A 21024-nucleotide genomic window follows, 5' to 3' on the forward strand; every position below is an offset into this window, starting at 1 on the left:
ACGAAACGCAGTAGCTCTATCAAGACGTGAGCGCAGAGATAGCAAGTTGGTGATTTCGAGAACAGAAGAAAGAAGAGGTGCGTAGGCTCATGTCCGGAGTGATAAGAACCTAGCTCCTAGAGGATTACACCTCCAGCGGCATGACCCAGAGCATTGGCTTAACAAGCTAGGGACAAGCCAGGATGGAGGTCGGAGAGCACGCATGGTTCTACGGGCGCCTCCACCGGGCGCTCGTAATTTCGTACAGCTCATCCGCGAATGTCTCCTCCTCCTTGCCTCCCTGGCCAGCCTCGGACCGGATTCCCAGCTCTGTCAGCTCCATAACTGAATCTTCTTTCCCGCCGTCGTCGATGCGAATGTCCTGGCTAACCATAATGCCGCCGAGACCGCCGCCATGATTACCAGAGGGGACACTGAGGCTGTGGTTGCGGTGGCGATCGCGCTCGCAGGTCTCAGCAGAAACGCGCTTGAGCATGTCGTCCATTGAGACCAGCTCGCGCTCAGACGCGCTGTCAGGCTGGAGCCCGCTGTCCCTTCGTGAGTTCGCCCCGGACATGCCTCCCAACCACGACTTTAAGCCGCCCGACTTTGACTTGTTCCCTCCGCCTGGACTGCTGCGGCCACTACGATTACCAAAGCGGGGCATGCCACTGCTTTGGCGCGACAGAGGGAGCGATGAGCCAATCGAAGTGACTTTGTTGACCTTATGCCCGTTATCTTTCTGTTGCTGGGCACGAATCTCATTGAACTCGCGGTGGATGCTGTGTGCAAGGACGGCGTGATCGGGCGAACCACGGTGAACGTGTTGACGGCAGCGGAAGAAGCTAAGTGGGGTGTACATGAGGTTTGCAGACTTGATCGAAGATATGTGTACGTCCGGAATAATGCAGAAAGCGAAGATGGTCCCGGGACGTGGAGTGCCAACTGTGTAGTCTCGAAGGGGACGTGCTGAGAAAAGCGCTGACCGGAAGAATTGCTCTGGGACTAGTTGTTGTAACTGATTGATTCCATCGCGAACTTTTTCGGCGAATGCAGCCTGCTCGTCGTTCCAAAAATTTCCCTTCTTCTGCGTGTTGAGACCACTGTTCAGGAGGCGTGAACAGTCGGCAATCGAGAAATTGTCCATACGAGCAAAGAATGAAAGCATAAAATCGTGGGGCGGGTCCCCCGAGATATTGACCTTGGGAAGATGATACGGCTCCTCCTTTGGTACCAGAACGTCCCAGCTGCCGGTCGATGGTTTCAATGCCGGCCTCATCGCGAAGAAAGCCAGCCAAGTTCCAGGGTTCGCCAGTCCATCCTGGCGGGAGTTGTACTTTCGAAGGCGCTCCACCGTCCTGTTAAGCTCTAAGCGCGACACCTGCATGCTTCGAGAAAGCATGTCACCGACTTGGTCAATCGTTGCCCATCTGTAGCCGCTAGCGATGAGGTCCGCGCACTCCTCTTTCTTTTGTAATTGGCGGACAACAAACATCAATTGGCCTCGTCCGAACAATGCAGGAGCAGGAATCGTCAGACCTACAGCTGCCTCGACATCTTCAGACGGTGACTTGGAAGACCGCCGAATTGTCTTTGTTTTCACCTCGGCAGCCGTAGTTCCAGTCATTAGTATGTCTTCCCAGAGAATACCGAGATTTTGGATGTTGGTCCCCATGTTGGACGCCAGCTCTGCTGCAGCAACACAGAAGTGCTCACGGAAGATGACAGAGTAGTCGACTTCAGGCAGTGGTCCATCTTTTTCCTGGGGCGAGCCCTTTCCGCGGCTGGCCGGGGTTGAAGGGTCTCTCAAGCTTCCTACAGCGCGAAGGTGTTGTCTCATGATACCGACAAGCTCCGCTACGCTATCCCAGTTGTGTGTTACGCGGAAAATCCATTGGAAAACGGGATGGGCCACGTTGAACTCGTCGTTGAAAGACTGGAAGAACTGTTAACAATCGAGGATACTCTTGTTCGATAAAGCAGATGACCAGAGCACTTACGCGTTGGTTATACTTTCTGGTGATCTTCTGGCATGGGAGAAGGCCCTCCTGCGTCACCAGGATCTTGCCGTCTGGATCGAATGTAGCTGACGCGAGCACGACATGCTGAGCGCGATCCGCCAGTTGCTTGCGGCGACGGGAAGTCAACCACAAGAGAAGGAAGCATACGAACAAGGCAGCAACACACTAGGCTTTGTCAGCACAAGGTCCATTCCCCGTCCAATACTGTACTCACCAGGAAGATTGCAACAATCATGTTGTTATTCCTGAACCGCTCATCTCCGCGGTAGAACTGCTTGAGCTTGTACTTGGTACCAGCAGCAGCCGTCCAGTGCATGCCGCAGACGGCAGTGGCGAGGATCGCAGCGACCGGAATGCGCCGGGCCCAGGTGTTGATCCATTGCTCCTTCTGATGGAAGAACAGGGTGATAGCAACGTAGCAGGAGAATGTTGCAATGAGCGCAGCACCGATGATGTGCCGATAATCGTTCTGCAAGCTGTAGGTGGTGGTTCCGAGGTTTCCGATGTAGTGCATGCCCACAATGGCCAGACCGGCGAATATGCCAGTGATGCCAAGCGAGAGGTACAGACTACGCGCGGTTCGATTGAAGCGCTCGGCAACAGCGAAACCAAGGAAAAGGAAGATAACGGGAAGGAAGACAGAGAGCGCAGTGAAGCCCGGGCTGTAGTATAGTTGAATCTCCTTGGAGCCGTCACCCAGCTCAATTGCACGGTTGCCGACGAAGTGCATACACCAGATACCGACCGCGCCGAATGAGATAGAACAAGCTCCGAGCTGTAACCTGAACTCAGCATCAGCAGCCGTTCCATCCAGAGTGATCTTTATGCATGCGGAAAGAAAGAGTGTCGCACGTACCAGTTGCGCCAGCCTTGGCCAGAGCCGCGACGATGAAGCAGCTCAACGGTGGCAGTCGAGCCCACGAAACTGACGAACCAAGATGCCACGATGATCCATGGGTCGACATGGAACGGAATCATGTCGCCGACGACATAGCCGGAATGCTCCATGGTGTGTCCAGGGACCTTGTATCCAGGGCGTAGTTATACGGACGAGGATAGCGGATGTCAAGGAAAGTTGGTGTAGGGTAAGGTCAGAGTGCGTCCATAAGGTGAGTTTCAGGAAAACCCAGCTTGGGAGGTTCTCGGATCACGTCTTTGTCGGTGGGTCTAGCGAAGATGAAATGCCGGAGAGGTCGGAAGGTGAAGTGAAGTGAAAGACCGGTCTTGCCCCCACTTTTCGCCCGCCGACAAGGGTTGGTGTAATCCTGAATGACTGTCTAGGTAATGCTTCTCACTATGGTGAAGATAAGCACGGCGAGCTGCAGTTGTGCGTAAGATGCGTGGCGGACGGTGGTGATATTCGTTTGTCGGCCCCCGTTTGTGCTACACACGTGCTCTTGCCCGCAGCCAGAACCAGTGGCGCTAGAATTGGCAGGCGCCCAGAAACGCTTGCAAGCGAGACGCGAGACTAGCTGGTGTCGATGGTGGATCCACAAACTGGTAGAGGTTGAAAACAGAGGGTGAGGGCGGCGGCGGCGCGTTGCGCAGGTGAGTCCGGGGGTTCGCAGACGGCAATGATCGAGAATAACTTCCTGCAGGGCGGAGCCGAAGGGAAAACGAAGTGAGTGAGCGGCGAGGTGGTGCGAATTAAAACAGGCGGAGACGGTTGGTCACACAACGGGACGTATGGGTGGAGCAGAGCGGTCCAGGGTGGGTACAGCCCAGTCAGCCAGCGCGCTTCTTGCGCCCTTGCACAGCAGGGAAATGCTCACAGCAGCGGATGCGCCGTATCGATGCAGACAGAGGTGTGCTACATAGAGCGGCGAGAGGAAGAGGCAGTCAGCGCGTGATGAGCGAGCTGCCCATAACTCGGACTGGGCGGGCAGTGCAGCTGGTCGTCCTTGCATTGCATTTGAGCCACCGCTGCGCTGGGCATGGGTAAGTGGTACCGCAGGGCTCGCTGCGAAATTGAGGCACATACTTGGACACTGACGTTTGCGCCGGTGGTCCTGGTCCTAGTCCGCTGCGGCGCCGGCTTGCCATGGGCTCTCGCTGCTTGCGTGCCTGGCCAACACTCGTCCCCACAACGGAGGTGATGGATCAGCGGCTGGGGCCGCGGCGCTCAGCTGGCTCCCCGGCGCCCGCCGTCGAGGCTGCGCCTGGCGGCTGGCTGGTAGGCCCCGGCGCAGGCTGCAGGCGCGTTGGAAGGGGAAGTGCCTCCGCACATCTCGGCTTGTGCGAAGGGGCGGCCGCAGAGGTGCGCGTTGCACAACGTCGCACACGGCTCCCAGAGCCCTGCTTGGGATTGCCAGACACGCCTGCAGGGCACCGCCAGGAATGGCCGCTGCCCGCCCAAGTTGTCTTGCTCCTTCGGATCGCCAGTTGTGGCAGAGCGCGCTCTGCCAGGTCCGGCTATGAAGTGCTTTCTGGGCTGAGGCCCTGGCGCCGACCCGCCCGGCACGACGCGCGACCGGGAACTCTGCCAGCGATCCCGCCGATCCGGCAGCCATCAATCTGACGTGCAGCCCAAGCGAGCGCACTGGCGGCTGCCTGGCCCGGCGCGCAGCTCCTCCATGCAACCCTGCTCGATACTACGGCGTTCCACTGGCTGGCCTCTCCCGTCTCTCGGCAACTCATTCCTGTCCGGCCATTGGCGCTGGCGAGATGTGGCACTCAGCCATCCAAGCTGCCAGATGAACTGTGGATCTCCCGTCTCTAACTTCATCTGGCGCTCTCTCCCGTCAAAGCTTCAGTGGAAATACGCCCGACGGCCCTGCGGTTTCTAGGCGCTCAAAAGCCGATGGAGAAATCCGGCCCCAACATTATCAACACCTCGCCTAATTGCTGCAATATCGTCTTTTGCCGTGCCGTCCTTCAGGAACGCACTTCAAGCCAGCCTCTTCCGCTTCCATCAATCGTGGCGGCTGTGCGGACCTGACCGGGTCATCCTGTATGCCTTGCCGTTCCGTGCCGCCATCACCAGTGGTAATGACTGTTTACTTTCGTACACCAAAATCTTGTTGGACCGAATCTGAGCCCTATCGTTCCGCTGTCGGAGCTGGCTCCATACTGCTTGCTTTCGGAAAATATCCTCTTTTCTTCTTCTTTGCTCTGTTGTCTTTATTTTTGCCACTTCGAGCGCCACACCCTGTCACAATCCCCTCGATGAGTCAAGGATCACAGAGGTCGCTCGCTTTTCCAGTAGTGACCGACGTGGGACAATGAATCCAGAAAGTATGAAACATGAGGCTGCTGTATCAGGGGTCAGTCCGTCGAAATGTAATGCGAGACGATGTCGTTTGCAGCCTAGGTTCAATTCTCTTTCCCTTAAAGGTCTACGTCGAATAACATCTCCGGATCTGCAAGTGAGCGGTCGTGTGCGTCTGCGGGCACTGGTGTTTCAATCCGTTCTGCGGTCTCATATATCAAATTTTCCTCGGTTGCACTCTCCTCACTGACCGCTGAAACTTGATGTCTTGACCTTGCATGTAAACTATGCGCCTCAGGCACAGTTTCGGATGCAACACCATGGCCTAATTCGACCAAATCTCCCGCATCGAGAAGCATTTGCTCGGCGGTATCATTCTCTTCGAATATGGATGGTAGTTGGCCATTTCGTCGAGGCGTTCCCAAAGGTTCGGGAGAAGAGTGCCTGTCCATTTCCTCATACTCACCGTCACATTCCCAGAGCAACTTATCCCCGGGCAGCTGGTCTAGAGGTGGATGCTGCGAACTGTCTGAACCACCATGGTCCGCAAACGGATGAGAGTCTCCTTGCCATGCGCCGGATATTTCGAAAAGCATGTCGTCCGCTTCGCCCAATCCTTTGGCGGTAATATTGCTTGACGGCATCATAAGCGGCTTTAGCCGCTGATAAGCTCCTGAGTCGAAGTGGCTTCGTTGTAGAAGGTTCCACAACCCAATTGATGCAGCCTCGTAAACTGAGTTTGGACCCTTGCACTGTTGTACGTCTCCCGGGGAAGTCGGGCCGGGGCGGAAAGTAGCAGGAGGATAGCGGCCTAGCAGCTCTGTGGCTTTCCGTTTGAGCGAAGCTGACCTTGCATTGGAGAGAAGTGAGCGAGAAAGCGCATGTGCAATGGTGGGCAAGAACGGTGCCCTTTCCGAAACTGGCTGTCACGAGGCGGTTAGCTGGATGTAGATCACGACAGCAAGTGAACGTTACTTTAAGGTGATTAGGCCGCCACAAGGCGGGAGAAACGGTGGCAAGCCTAGCAACGTCGTCGCGGTTAATTTTGACGCTAGGCGGAAGCTTGGGCGGCTTCTCGCATATTGCTAGCCGAAGTGCAGAGTCAATCAGTTCCAGTATCGGTTGTTTGAGCTCGTGCTGCTCTGCGCCTCCCTTGCTTATTTGGTCATCCGCGGATGCTGTGCCACTGTCGATACGTTGGAGAATTACGGAGGAAGGATTTAGATGCAGTAGCTCATGCCTGATTGGGAAGGGTGCAGTAGCCGTCATTCCTTGTAGGAGTATGGCCTCCTCTTGCGCTATCGCCGACCGAGGGTCATCTGCCGCGAGAACATCCCTATCTTCTGGTTGATCGAGCATGTGCGGTGAACTCTGCAAACGCATGACTCTTTTGTCCCGCTTTGCTTCGTTCTTCTGGTCATCGCGTGAGAGATTCAAGGTCAGGTTGATTGATGTCAGGCGTACGACCTCAACTCCGAGCGGAGGCTGAACATCTTGAACGGAAACCGCGGTGGGCAGACGGTGACGCGGACTGAGGGGAATATCTTGATTGAGGTATGTAAGGTGGATCAGGATTCCTGCTGTCGTGGGTGAGTGGTCTCCATCGAGCGGAGGCTCTTGTGCGATGGCGGCTTGAAGGTTGAGCTGTTTCCAGAACTGAAGAGTCTTGTTAGAATCTCGGTTGAGCCCTACGGGAAGCTACTTGCATCTGCATTGCATATGCTGTGAGCCAGATATCGCTGAAGATGGCCATGTAATTGGTATCCATCCAGAGAGATGTGCAGTGCTAGGTGGAAGCCTTGACCGCGACAAAGCCATGCATGAGGAGCGGTGAGTGCTGCTGAAAGATCAGCAGTGGAAGTTTCCCCCGTGTATGTGAGAGGCGAAGATGCAGTCAAGGCGACATCAGCGATCAGCTGCATTTTGGCGCGGGAATGGCTCAAGCAAAGGCGCCCAAGTTCGGCCGTAGCGGCCATCGGGGTGCCGCGGGTGGGCGAATGCCCGCAGTGAGATGCAATGCGTTTGTTGCGCTCGTAGAGATCATGTACGGGGTGGTGGACCCGTCCGGCAAGGATGGAGTATTCCGGCCTCGGCAAATGAGGGAGGGACGATCGGCGCTGACATCGGGAAGGCAGCGCGGGTGAAGACGGATGAGCGCGCGGGCCGACCACTCTGTCATCGTGCCGTCAGCCTCCCCTGCTCCAACACAACACCATCGCCTAGCATGTCTGCAGTATCACGGTCAGCCCTGCGGGCGCTGAGGTTCTCGCCGAGAGTGCCTCAATACCGCAGATTCAGCCTCACCTCTCACAAAGCCACCGATGGTGTCTTCCGCGCCTTAACCGAATCGCGCGTCCAAACACCATGGATAGAGGCATTGCGCAGAAAACAGCGCAAGGGCGAGGACCCGTCGCAGCCATCAGGGAAATCCCAAGTCCCTGCTGATCGGAAGCTTGAGCCCAAGAAAATGTCTGACAGCTATCACCGAGTTGTCAGTGCACCACCGGGCCATGGCTTGAGAACAGCTTGACTGACCTAGCGCCAGATTCTTCCGCTTGCCCAAGATCCATGGTTGTTGGACACTTATTTGAACTCGTCGGGGCATATCAGGTACAAAAGCCGCGCCGTATGTGATCACGGCAGCTGACACGCATAAGACTTGGCACCATCTTCATGGACCTCGATGCCCTATCCGGCGTTGTTGCTTATAAGCACACTGGCGATGATGTCACTACCGTCACTGCAGCTTGCGACAGAATTACGATCCGAAACCCTCTCACCGAGATTTGTGACCTCGAATATAGCGGCCGAGTCACCTATGCAACGGGTCGAAGTAGCATGGAAATCACCCTACAGGTAGCAAAGGCCCCTAAGGAGGGCGAGAAGGTTAAGGACGAAGACGTTCTGTTGCATTGTAGCTTCACCATGGTCTCACTAGACCCAGGTACCAAGAAGTTAGTGCCAATGCTTCCCCGAACCAACTTGGTGCTAACAAGGGGCCAGGCCCGTCAACGTCAACCCCATCGTTCCCGAAACAGAAGAGGAAAAACGGCTCTTTGCTCTAGGAGAACAAAACTCCAAGCATCGCAAAGAGCTGAAGACAAAGTCCCTAATCAAACACACCCCCAACGATCTCGAGAGTGACTTGATTCATGCACTTTGGCAGAAACAGCTGCAGTACCATGGTAAGCTCTTCCGATTTGCATGCGATTTATGCAGACTGTTTCAATATCCGCTCTTTCAATATCCCGCAATGCCCCGATCTACCGCCTTTTTGAGCGGTGCATCTCGTGCTGTCAATGTCCAGAGGGATTAATGTCGAAGAATTCCTGACAGTCGGGCATTGCGCAGTCCCCGCTCTGCTCTAACTCGACTTACCTTGGCTGCATCATGTTTACAAACATCATGGTACCGTCGTAGCACATTCTTCACTCTTTCACATCTCCAGTTGTCCTTTTCTTCTTCATATAGCTGATCAACGTGCCAGACCCCAATGATTCGCTGCGGAGACCCTCAAACGTGTACCTCATGAAGGACACCAAGCTCCAAACAGCCAGTATCATGCAACCGCAATACCGCAATCGCCACCACTTCATGATCTTCGGCGGCTTCCTTCTGAAACAAACGTTCGAGCTCGCCTTCTGCTGTGCCGCATCATTTGCGCACGCCCGGCCGACGTTCGTGTCTCTGGACCCGAGCACGTTCCTCAACCCGGTTCCGGTCGGCAGCGTCTTGTACCTTACGGCGACAGTTGTGTACACCGACCCGCCGATCGTGTCGGCGCCGGATGACAAGGAACAAGCGAACAGCAAGTACACGCGAATCCAAGTCAGGGTCGACTCGAAGGTGCGGGACGTGGAGCACGGCGTGGCGAAACCCACCGGCCAGTTCAACTACACTTTCACCGTGGACAAGGACATCAAGGTCATGCCCGAGACGTATACGGAGTTTATGATGTACATCGACGCGCGTCGTCGCGTGAAGCAGGTGGAAGCCAGCTTCGCCGATACCGGGCCTGTAAATGGTGAACACGTCGATCCTGGAGAGACGGAAAGAGTAACAGAATAGATGTGAGGTAGCTTTACACGAAAAACTTTGTAGATCTGTCACTTTTCGTCCCACATGCAACGTGTTTCGATAATATCTTGTCTCGCATTCAATTCCAAGCGTTCTAAAACATCGGTCTGTGGATATCTGAAGTATTGTAGCAAATGCAAACGTCTCCAAGAAAAAAAAAAAAAAAGCGAAGCTGAAAATGGACAAGTCTTTCAACTGGGGGATAATGGTCTTGCCAATCAAATCGAAACCCAGCCAAATGCGAAACGCCAAGTGCGCACATGCTAATGGAGCCACGCAGAGAAGAAAAAATCGATGCGGATGTGGCTAAAAGCCGCGCGAATTGTAATGCGTAGGAGACCGCCAAAATGCTTGAATCAAAGGGAAGAACCCCGCAGGCGTAGGCTCCGAATGGGAACAAAAAGGTAGTTGGGTTTAAAAATGAGCCGGGATTCGCCGCTGCCAAGAAATATTCAGGGTCCATCCAAACAAAGGGAGCGAGTGGCGGAGGCGGAGGGGACGGGTCGTCTCCGGTTCACGCCGATAGGGGAGATAGGCGGCCGCTGCTCCCCTTGATCGGTCAATTGTCGGTTTCTTTCTTCTGGCCGTTTTCCGGGGTCGTTGTGTCTTGTCTAAGTCTTTGTCTGTCTCGGATAGTGTTTTGTTGCTCGTTTCTCGTTTCGTTGGATAACAGAAAAGTTTACATCTCGTCCAGCTCGTACTCGAGGGCGACGTCCTCGGAGCAGTCGGAGCAGTAGTAGTTGGAGAAGCCGCCGCACTTGACGGTCATGTTCTTGCACATGTCGATGCTCCAGGCGTCGTAGGAGTAGCCGCTGAGCAGGCGGTTGGGGCAGATTTCGATGCTGTTGGCCCAGATGTAGTAGTCGTGGTTGCAGTAGTACCAGCTATAGGTATAGGAGCACATGGTTGCGGTTGTTTAAAGTGAGTGTTGTGCGCGAAAGCGATTGACTTTTATAATAGCAAGAGAGAGCGAACTGCAGTTGTTGTTAGTCAAATGTCGTTGGTGCATGCACGCAGGGGGCAGAACTCACTCTTCGGACGAAGAAGCGTCGAGCGACGATCTAAAGATTGACCGGTGGAAAAGAGGGTTGGTGTATGGACAAGACGCAGCAGGTCGTATTATATGCGTCGGGCGTATACCGGTGTGCGTTCTGGACCCACAGTGGCCTTCCCTTTGCAAGCTGAGGGGGCGTTTCTTTGTGCGATTGGGGAATGACTTCTAGAGCTCACGCGGACGCCGAGAGGGGACAAGAGTCGTATTTATATATGCATTGTCAGACGCGTCGGAGGTAAAGAGAGCAGAGCAGCGCCGCCGCCGCCGCCGCCGTCCGGTGCGCTTCGGAATGCTCACCAGGCGGCGTGACTCCGCCCAGCCGGGGGGTGAAGGAACAGTGCTGGAGCTGCGACCCATGCTTCATGCAGGGTCCAACAGGCCGGGGCGGTGCGAAAGGGTAGTGGTCAGCAGCGGCGGTGGCCCCGGTTGGTCGGTTGGTCAGGGGGCCCGAGCGGAGGCTGCAGGCGGATTGATGGCTCTGTCCGCCTGGCGTCTGTCCTAGGCCGCCGACGATCCGCCATTAGCGGCAGAAGAGATAACAACGCTCGGCGATTGGCAAGTGTGGATAGCCGGTCGCTTCAGCTGCAAATCACTCTCGGTGGGGAGGGCGAGAGCAACGTGGACAGGGTCTGACTGGGGCTCTCTTCGCGTGCACGCCCTGGACCCTTATCTTACCCACACCTGCTCTTTCGTCCGAGACTAACATCTGAGACGTCCGCTGAAAAGCTTACTAAAAGCCCCAGCTGATTTGCGCCATCAGCCCTCAGCCTCATGAGAGGAAAAATGCGCAAGCGTTGCCACGAGACACATGGCAAATAAGCACAGTACACCGGTCCATCCTCAGCTACCGTCTAAGCGCGCGGCACGAGGGCGCTGCTCGCGGGGAGAAGCGCGAGTGCAGCGAAATGTTTCCCTTCGCCGTTAGGACAGATTTTTCCTAGGGCCGACCCCAGCAGATTAACAAACCCCAACCCTTCCGAGGCAGCAAATCAACGGCTCTCCGTCTCTGTCCCCCTGCATTCGCGAACAATTCACCACATCGCGGCACCGGCAAGCCGCCAGGTTGGTGCATGCAGGGCGCTGGCGCGTGCATTGCTCTCTCATGCAGCACGCTCAGTCTCTGCACATCGATCCCAAAAATGTTCCGGCTGACTTGGGCTTCGTCTGGCCGCGTGGCGAGGCCGTGTCTGTCAATCTCTGACTGATTGCGTGCTCGCTGATGAAAGGTGGTGGTGCTGGGTGTGGGGAGGTGGAAACGGTGGCGGGACGAGACCGCATCCGTGCGCTTCCCAATGCACACCGACATCCGTGTCCCATCTCCCTTCCCATTTCTGCAGGTTGCGGGGTGCATCTTGATAGGCTAGTCATGTCCATCCCAAGTAGCTTTGGGGGCGCTGCTTTCGACGCGACCGGTCAACCGACGCCTTTTGCTTTTATCAATTGATTCAACTGTGTGTATCGGCGCCAAGGTGGGCGTGTGAGGCACGACGCACAAAACACCAATCACCCCATCTCACGGGTTTTGGTGCGCAACTTTTTTTTTTCTCTTGGTCTCGCCTTCTCCGAGCTCGTCCGTTCCATCCCGCGCTCATCTGACTGCACTCGTCTGGTCCTACGATGGTCCGACATCGGCCCGTGTCTTGGCTCGGCCGTTGACAAAAACCTCTCACGAACAGATCTCCCGAGTCTCCGAAGCGGAGTCACAATTTCGGGGCACCATGATGGCCCCAGCCAAGAACGCTTGCTCCTTCCCTTCCCCCGACAATAATGCGCACGAAACATGAACGGCTGTTTTGCGGCGCTTGCATGATAGCTGTACTACTACTCAGCGCAATGCTTATATTATGTGACCCGTCCCGCAGCATGCATCTTCACCGCCACTGCACCCTTTGCTGCAAATAGCAGAATGAGCAGACGGCTCAGCCTGGCCAGATCCCGCCAATGCTTCACAGGAGTAATTTCGCTCTCATTCCCGTGCCAGAAGGTAGAGTGAGTGCACGTGGTTTTCACCGTTGCGCGAGCTGCGGCCGAGATATCCGTTCCCAGCAAAATATTCAGGAATTATCGCCGGGTCGAGCCCAAGCGGTGAGCCATCAACGGCGCTGATACTAAATCCATAGTATAGACTCACGATTCATTGCCTAGGGTACCATGGAAATGTGGATAGCACTATTCTTCTGCTTTTCTCCCTTCCTTTCTTTTTTTGTCCTCGTTTCCACGCCTCTCCGAGCCGAACCATGGTTCGTGCTAATATTGAGAAACCGCAACAGTAGCATATTCCCCCACGAAGACAAGCTACGCCGAGCCCGATAACTATCAAATGCTTATCGCAGGGATGACTCACTTTTTCACACTACTACCTGCATGACACACTGCCAAATTTGGCAATTTCGTTCCCCCACGTCATTATTCTCCGACCATCACCAGGTTCAAGGCAATTGGTATGCCGTCGCTGCTGATACAGCAAGCCCCTCCAAAATCTAGGAGAGATTTTTTTTTTTTAGAAAAAGACGAGAGAGGGCTGCTTTAAATACGTATTTGCAATGATCAAAATTGCCTAAGATCTCTATTTCTCTCCCGTTAGCCGCTATCTCTCAGACCCCATTCCTCACTCTCCTCCGTCACCGGGGAGGGGGATACAGAGACTTGAAAAGCGAATTGCTTCTTCACAGTACCGATTTCGCGGATTTCGCGCTTCCCAGATATCTCGACTTGACTTGAATGTAAGCTCAGATTGAAATATTGGTCATCCACAGGCCTGGCAATTGCTTGCTGGGTGCTTCTGGAGGTTTGCTTGTTTGCGCGCTGCTTGATTTTCAAGTTATCGCCTTCACGGCTAGGAGCGATCACACTATATTTTTCATATTCTCACAGTAATCTCAAACTTGCAAAGCAAATCTCTGGAATCGTTGTGGTGACACATACTCTTTCAGAAGTAGCACCAAAAGCAAGAGAAGCAGCGCTTCTACCACACGCCCGCACGACCCCGCCATCACCTGGCCGCCGCACCCCACCGTCGCAGCAGCAGCATGTACATATGTATGTGATGGCACAGCGGCCCGGACCGTCGCGCAGTATCACTTCGCATTGCATGACAGGGGGAGGCTGTCAATGAAGAATGGCAAAAGATCACCCACGCCCCGCTCTTTGTTCAAATCAAGCATAGAAGAATGCGAAAAGTCATTGCACCCTGTCTTCACTGTCCAATCGAAAAAAAGATCTTTCAAACACATCACAACCCCAAAGTTTTGCATGAGTACCCTCTGCATTTCCCATGAACCCCATTGGACTGCCTCCGCTTGTTCAATGTGCATACTACTCTTCCCTGCCGTAAAAACGCTCCTTTCCCCCCCTGGTTAAAAGGTGGAGAAAGGACCCGCTTCAAATGTACATACACGGAAACTTTCCTTTTGAAACGATTCCCGTTTCCCGCAGTCTCCCTTTGATAACCACGCCTAATAAAACCGTTCAATAAAATGAGAAGAAGAAAACCCCCAGTCCACATCGCTTAACCATCCCGAAAATTGAGTAAAGAAAAAGAAGAGAACAGGAATCCCCCGCAAAATCATTTGTGCCTGGTGAATCTGCCCATTATCTTCCTCTCCCTCTGGAAAATGAGGAGGAAATTCCAGGAAGCCCCTCAGAAAGAGCCTCTCTTAACTGCTGTGTGCGAACCCAAATCTCGTGCAAGGTCGCCTCTCCCTTGAATAATATGCCGATACGTAAAGTCGGTCTCGGTCTACTTTCCGTGGGCGCGGAGAAGCTCCTCATCGTAGTCCAAGCGGTTGATGCGCTTCTTGATGAGCTCGAATGCCGAAAAGAAGATGGCATTGACGACGCAGGAACGGCTCATGGAAACTCCGAGGCCTGGAAACAACTGTCAGCACAAGAGGTATTCTACCTCGGTATAATTCATGGATGACTTACCCTTGTACATGCGGGGATTAAAGAACTGGATCTTTTGCTTCTGGGTGCGATCCTTATGCTGAGTGAAGCAGTTGCGCTGGTAGATACTCTTCGCCGTGTCAATGGGGTAAATCTGCACACGACTGTTAGATCAGAAGCTCTTCGATGGACGTGGGTATCCTAGACGTACGCAAGCCCAGCTGACGAGACCGCAAAGGCCTCCAGCGACAACGACGGCGAGGGGAGAGGTTGGAGAGTTTCCACGAGCGTTGGCGAGCAGCTGCTTGGAGCTCTCGTAGGTCATGAAGTAGATGCCGGTACCGATGGTGTCGCGGACTATAGCGCCGTCAGCACCACACTACCATATTAAAACTGCTCAGACCGCCACATGTCCTACTTACGCAAATGATAATGGACTCCGGCGTAAAGGCCTCCAAGACCCCTGTGCTTGACGACCATCTGCGCGGTACGAAAGGTGCCAAGCTCGGCGTAACTCTGGACGATAGGATTGGGCTTTGCGCCACTCTCCTTAGATTGAGCGAGAACGGAGATCTGAGCGCTCATCTTGGTCAATTCGAAGGGGCCTAGAAATCTGCCGGTTATCATTGCCATTCCCACAATAGTATCAGTTCAACAAGGGCTGCGTACAAGCAATGAAGGTTATGACTGCGCCCGCTGTAGCTCCTGCCGTGAAGAAACACGACATGGTATTGAGATTGGGCCGCGCCCCCCTCGTGTTCGCGATCTCCAGAGGAGAGTTTCCCGTTGCGTGGGTCATCCATGTGTCGTACGTGTACTTAGCGCGTTGGTAGACGGAGAACGAGACGGTGCGGACCAGAGTGATGCTCGCCAGCGGGGACAGTACGCCTACAGCTCAACGGTCAGCGAGTTTCAGGGCCAATGGCAGAAGGGGGCCGCCAGACTTACCGCGCCAGAAGCCCTTGGTGCCCTCGGTCCTATAGGTTTGCTGGACGCAGTCGACGACACCAGTGAACCTGTTGCTATACCTGTGCGGCCGTCAGCGGCCGGTTGCAGGGCATCAGGGCAAGGTGGAAGGTTACGTTTGCATGCGCGTCTTCACAGAGTCGAGAGGATACTGGGGTTGGGTCAGCGATGGCTGCGGCGGGCAGTGCGAAGCCGCTACTCACAGCCGTGACGGTGGAAAGCAGACTGCTGGTGCTTGCGGCAATCTCGGTGCGGTAGCGCTTGCACCAGCGGCGGTATTCATGACTGGCGAGCAGGGCCTGCGAGACCGTGCGCGGAGTGGCTATGGGTGCGCTGCGGTCGTCCTGGGGTGTGGAAGGCATGCTGGCTATCGCTAGCTTTTGAAGACCTGTTGCAGGTCTTCAAGGCAATCGCGATAAGGCCAGCAGCCACTCGTGATCCATCAAGACGTGTGCCAGTGGGTGGGGAGGACGGGCGGTGCCGGGGTGCACGACTTGGGTGAATTGGGCGTGTGTCGGTGCTGGGCGTGGTTGAGCTCGCGCGGGAGTGTTGCGGGGTCGGGGTGGCGAAGTGACAGGAGGGAAGCACGAGGGGCAGGCCGGCGCGTGGTTGGCGGTGCGGAGTCAGATGTGACCTGAGCAGATGCGTGGTTGACGTTGTTTAAGCATGGGCGATGATGTGGGGGGCGCGAGGGTCGGCTAACGCTGATCTGCGCTTCTCTTCATCGTGTGTGGATACCAGCAGCATGTGAGCTCCAGGCGATCAGCTCACCCTCGTTCCATCGTCCCAGCATGCCGATGGCTATATCTCAACGCTACACGATGCGATTGACCTCTTCCCGCCGCTCTGCCCTCGCGCCCCTTAAACCGCGCAGCACCCGCCCATCACCAGATCTCAGCCTGACATCCCTGCCGCTGTGCGACGCCAGGTTGAGCTTCGCGCCGCCATCCAGCAATTGCTTCACGCACGCAAATTATATTATTGTCTATATGCTCATTCCACTCGTAAATCGTTCTCACAGGGCCAGCATCGCGACGCCGCTGCCCCACGCCACAAACGCGAGCAGCCACCCCCAGACCTGCACATCTGGGGCCGCGCTAGGAGCCACCTTTTGCACCGCACTCGCCGACGCCGTGCCGGTCGCCGTGTACGTGCAGCTGCTTCCGCAGCCGTATCCGCTGGGGCAGCATCCACCACCCAAGCTGGCGGCGCAGCTCGACCAACCAGTAGCGCAAGAGCCGCTCTCAGTGGCAAACGAAGCTCCCGTTTGTGCAACGATTGTAATGCCGTTGCTCACCAAGCCCGTCGTCGAAACAGCGGGGCAGGACGTCTTCTGGCAGTCGCGACCGACACGGCAGCAGCCTCCCTGATAGTAGGCAGAGCAGGCATAGAACCCGGTGGGGCAGCCGTCGTAAGACGTTGACGATGGCTCAGATGTGACGCTGTCGCCAGTGCCGGTTGGACGGACCGGAGGCAGAGCGCCGGTAGCACTGCTAGAAGTCGAGGATGCCGGGCATTCTGCAGATCCACATGCTCTGTCGGTGGGACAGCATCCTCCACCCAAGCTCGCAGGGCAAGACCTGAAGCCTGTGCTGCAAGTAAGCGTGCCCTGCGGGGTCGTGCTAGTGCTTGCTCTGCTGGTGGTGGTGCTGTCCTCGGTGCTCGTCGAGGCTGTCGACTCTTCTGTTGTTGTTGTTGTCGTCGTCTCTTCGCTGCTTGTGGTGGTTGTTGGGTTTGCGCGGGAAGTGGATGTCGTTCGTGTGCTACTGATAGTGGACGTGGCTGGGGAGAGGGTCGTGGTCATGGTGACGGTATTACTGATTATGCCTACATCTGGTCAGCGGTGCGATAGGAACTGTCAAGGCGCGAACTTACAGCCTACATCCTGGCAGCTGTACCCGGGGATACAGCAGCCGCCGTTGTCACTTTCTGGGCAACTGGTATAGCCAGCGCCGCTGTTGCATTGCGATACTGAGCCCGAGCAACTGCTTCCCGCTGGACAGCATCCCACATCTCCCAGACCAGTATCCTCGACAATAACGCAGGTTTCGTCGGTAGGACAGCAACTGTTGGGCCGGCTGATGCTCGCGCAGCTGCTTGTTCCGGTCGGACACTGATAGTCCCGCTTTTCGAACAGATTACGCTGGAAAAACCTGAGTAGGCTCCGCTCAGAGTCGGAATGTAGAAGGAGTGGTGGAAGTAAATTCTCCGCCAGCGAAGAATTGGAGTACTGCTCGTCGGTGTCGGCATCCAACGCTTGAGCCCTTCGTCTGAAATTCCCTGCCGTTTGGTCCACTCCACCATTGAGCTCCTCAAACTGCCAGTAGTCGAGATAGAACTTCTCGCCGGGGTCATGGCTCATCTTCTGCACTCCCGCGGGAGGCTGTCGTGCCACGCGTTCTCGTATGTGTGCATCCCGTTTGACAAACTCCTCGTGCTCGGGCCAGTATTTCTCGTGCTTCGGTAGATTGTAGGGCCAAGGTTCCGCGGCAGCAAGGTAATTGGAAAGAGAGAGCAAGAGCAGCGACGACGGGAGGGAGAAAAGAGAGCTCGGCATGGGGGAGGAGGAGGTTGGAGCCAGGTATGCAGGTCGCGATAAGCGATGCAAAGAGAACCAGCGGTAAGGGTAAGAATATGGTACAGGAAAGGCAAGGTTGGGACGGGTATGCAACGGAGCGGAAGCGGCGAGAGCTTCTGAAGAATAGCTGCGGGTGATGTCAGCAGCCGGATGGCTGGTGACAGCGCATCGGCCATTTCCTGATTTTAATGGCGAGGTTGGGCGCTGCTGAGGCTGGTCGCCTCGCTTTACGGCGAGCAGTGGCCCCCGCTTACTGGTCTGGCGCCATGCATGCAACTGCCAGATGCCTCGATCGTTCAGGCACCGCGAGTTGCAGTCAGGCTTGGCCAGATGATGTGCGGAGGGATGAGCAGTGTGCAGAGCCCTCTCCCCGCAACTCGGCCCGCCCGAGCACGGGCCCTGGCTCGACACGTTTTATACCCTGTCTTTCCTCCAACCTACAACAATCACTCAACGCATCCATTTTGATCCAGAGACATGTTTCATCCAACACTGGTTCCGACACCGTATACGCTGAAGGTCCAATCACCCATGACCACGACTTGTATCAGCAAGAACAACAGCACAGTACATTAATACGAGACTCTCGTGCATCAATCGCCACTGCTATCTCATGATATGCTATCTGGACGTCCCCCGTTCCAACCACTGGAGTATCTCCAATATTTCAACCATGACTTTGGAAACTACGACATCATGCTTTGAAGAACCGAAACTGGCCACCACTGCAAGAAAATGCGTAAAGAGAAGCGTAAATCAAACAGGATATTTGAAAGTTCTTACACACATAAGTAATAGAAAACAACTTTATTATTCCATGCCCCCTCTATTGGTCGTAAAGAGCACTGGCGAGATTATCGACTCATGGTCAATTGTAGGCTGAGCTTCACATGCACCTTGTCCGGAAGATTATGAGAATCCAATTTTCAATACAAATACATCTCCTCAGGCTGTACGCCTACAATCTCCTGTTGAAATTTCATTCCTTCGTAATTTGAAAGCCTTGCCAGCCCAATTCTCTTGAAAGTCCGATGACCCTCATCTTCTCCCGTAAGCTGCAGCAGAAGGCAAATGAAGTCAGGCAGAGGCTGGGCCATCGTTCCATCGTCCGTTGCAGCAGGCATGCAATAGATCCTCGAGCCAGGCTCAAAAATATTGCTATCGCTCGCAGGGCTGTCCAGGTATATGTCGGTGTACATGTCTCGGAGCGGCGGTTCATTGCTGCTGTTGACCCACCATCCGTACGGCGTAATAAACTTCGGCTCTATCTCCCGCAGTTGAATCTGGATGGCACGGGCACTAAGCAAGAGCCGACACCTGGCACCCTTGAGGAGACCAAACTTGTTCTTGTTGTCCTCATACTCCATGTGAACATCTTCGACCTGGAAGAGCAGATCATGATCCTTGTACTCGCCATATGCAATACCGTGCGGCACATCCAGTGCGGCCCATGAGAAAGAGGGCGCTCGTAAGGGGTGGCGTCGAGCACTGTTGTGTGTCCAGCCATCCTCAAAATACGGCTCGACACGCCATAAGAGCTGGCTTTCCAAGTGTTCTCGCCACATCCCAGCAACGTACGAGTGCTGTCCTTGTTGCGCGACTGGTCGCCCTAGGCCAAGCTTCGTATCGAAAAAGAATTTCGCAATGCCGGCAAGTGCAATCAGCTTGTCGCCCTTCTTGGAAAGTTCCTTTTGCGAATAGAGTTCAACTACTCTCTTCCAAAGTTCGTACGCGTGAAGCTTAGGCAGGTATTTCTCCGGGTCTTCGAATCCGTCCGCACTGGTACTTTGGAACATCTCCCCTTCTCTTTCAGGATCTACGTCCTTCAGTCTGTCCTCGCTCACGATGACCCCGGATTTTAGCTGAAGCCTAGGAACGCCTCCAGGATAGCGTTCAGTGCAACAACGCTCGGAACATTCCCATGCAACCTGGTCGCTGCAGAAATGGACGACCCTTGGAGCCAAAAGCCTTTCCTGATAGGCCCAAGCCCTTTTGTTGAGAGGGGCATCTTCGACCAGATCATCCCACAAAGAGACATCGACAACGGAGCATTTCTTCACATGCTTCTTCCGTCTGACCTGTTGCAAACATCTGAAGACTGTCCCCACACCGGCTCTTACGCACTTTTTCAGAGACCCCTCTCTTTCCTCGTCCTCATCTTCGTCAAGTTCAAGCAAACCTTGTACGTTCAACTTGACTTCATCTTCCTGCAACAAGTCCGGATTCCTGGATCGAAACAAGCCCCCAGCGGGGTTTGACGCGGACGTGGCAGAGATATTCAGGTACGACTCGTGGTACACCTTATCCATGAGTGCGGATTGCGTCTTCCAGTCCTCGGCGTGAAGGCCATCGTCATCCTCTTCATTTTCCTGTATGATGCACAATGCGTCGATCCAGATGTACCGAACACCTTCTAGACGGCTCGCGAATACGACGGCATCACGGAAAGTTGGTGGTAAATCTTCCAACGCGATTCCACGAACCATCATCTCCTTGCGGTTGCTACTGAGAAGCCGGAGAGGCATCTCATCGCCCCAACAGTGGCTCAACGTCACATACCGGTTATCTTTAGCTTTTTCTGTCTCTTCAACTTTCCAGTCCGCTGAGTTCTCTAGAAGACGGATCCTAGTTTTAGAGGTGGCTTCATCGCCAGATCCGATAGCGCACTTGACTTCTTCCAGGTCGAGAAGTCGGTCCGGGTACCATTCTTGCTTCAAGTTGGCGCATTTGCATCTTGAGACCCAGTTTTGCGTAAGCTTGAAGACCTCTTTGGATCGCATGTGCGCTGAATGCTGTCCTTTTTTCCTGAGGCCCCACCGCCGCGCTATGACATAGATTAGCACTTGTGCATACAATACTCTCACAGGCCACAATTTAGCCAAAAACTCACTTCGCGGTCTCAGAGCAAAGGTCCGCATCCACCTCCCATCCAGCAGAAAATCCAAAGAGTAGTATCCGCGCTTCCATTCTCGTCCACATATCGAGGCCAGGGCCGCCTGCAGATCGATGGGTTGGTCTTCTTCTAGCGCAAAGCGATCGCGCTTTAATTGCCTCGCCAGTGCGGAGCACACCGAGCAACCGTTCTCCGCGGCCTGCCAGAGAGCCTTGGTCCGTTGGTGGTGATCAAAGCGCAGCTCGACTCTGCGATTCTCTCGCAGGCCTGCTTGATGACGTAGCATGCGGGAGCAAGTGTCGCAGAGCATGGTTTAGACAGTAAAATATTTCGCAGCTAAAGAATGAAATGGATGAGTAAAGC

General features: G+C 54.8%; 6 protein-coding genes across 6 annotated transcripts; 1 reads left to right on the plus strand and 5 right to left on the minus strand.

Moving 5' to 3' along the window:
• Positions 1-208: 208 nt before the first annotated feature.
• Positions 209-3008, minus strand: LTHEOB_1307 (Mhyt domain signaling protein; the record flags this gene model as incomplete). The annotated part of the gene is made up of 4 exons (XM_035509994.1): positions 209-1924; positions 1980-2165; positions 2215-2782; positions 2857-3008. The coding sequence occupies 4 exons, from the start codon at positions 3006-3008 to the stop codon at positions 209-211; spliced, it is 2622 nt and encodes an 873-aa protein (XP_035367654.1).
• A 4424-nt stretch (positions 3009-7432) lies between these two features.
• LTHEOB_1308 (Acyl-coenzyme a thioesterase 9) lies at positions 7433-9276 on the plus strand (the record flags this gene model as incomplete). Its single annotated transcript, XM_035509995.1, has 6 exons — positions 7433-7449; positions 7501-7699; positions 7754-7818; positions 7866-8162; positions 8212-8393; positions 8696-9276. 6 exons carry the CDS (start codon positions 7433-7435, stop codon positions 9274-9276), a joined length of 1341 nt encoding a protein of 446 aa, XP_035367655.1.
• A 688-nt stretch (positions 9277-9964) lies between these two features.
• Positions 9965-10189, minus strand: LTHEOB_1309 (uncharacterized protein; the record flags this gene model as incomplete). Its single annotated transcript, XM_035509996.1, has 1 exon — positions 9965-10189. The coding sequence occupies one exon, from the start codon at positions 10187-10189 to the stop codon at positions 9965-9967; it is 225 nt and encodes a 74-aa protein (XP_035367656.1).
• A 3889-nt stretch (positions 10190-14078) lies between these two features.
• On the minus strand, positions 14079-15552 carry LTHEOB_1310 (Mitochondrial substrate/solute carrier; the record flags this gene model as incomplete). The annotated part of the gene is made up of 8 exons (XM_035509998.1): positions 14079-14206; positions 14267-14378; positions 14436-14581; positions 14647-14829; positions 14894-15112; positions 15173-15252; positions 15307-15341; positions 15394-15552. 8 exons carry the CDS (start codon positions 15550-15552, stop codon positions 14079-14081), a joined length of 1062 nt encoding a protein of 353 aa, XP_035367657.1.
• A 653-nt stretch (positions 15553-16205) lies between these two features.
• LTHEOB_1311 (Gpi anchored protein) lies at positions 16206-17747 on the minus strand (the record flags this gene model as incomplete). Its single annotated transcript, XM_035509999.1, has 2 exons — positions 16206-17017; positions 17066-17747. The coding sequence occupies 2 exons, from the start codon at positions 17745-17747 to the stop codon at positions 16206-16208; spliced, it is 1494 nt and encodes a 497-aa protein (XP_035367658.1).
• A 947-nt stretch (positions 17748-18694) lies between these two features.
• Positions 18695-20947, minus strand: LTHEOB_1312 (Heterokaryon incompatibility protein; the record flags this gene model as incomplete). The annotated part of the gene is made up of 4 exons (XM_035510000.1): positions 18695-19841; positions 19893-20270; positions 20328-20592; positions 20659-20947. 4 exons carry the CDS (start codon positions 20945-20947, stop codon positions 18695-18697), a joined length of 2079 nt encoding a protein of 692 aa, XP_035367659.1.
• Between the last annotated feature and the right edge of the window lie 77 nt (positions 20948-21024).

This window comes from Lasiodiplodia theobromae (assembly GCF_012971845.1).
Source record: "Lasiodiplodia theobromae strain AM2As chromosome Unknown scaffold_3, whole genome shotgun sequence".
NCBI classification, from domain to species: domain Eukaryota; kingdom Fungi; phylum Ascomycota; class Dothideomycetes; order Botryosphaeriales; family Botryosphaeriaceae; genus Lasiodiplodia; species Lasiodiplodia theobromae.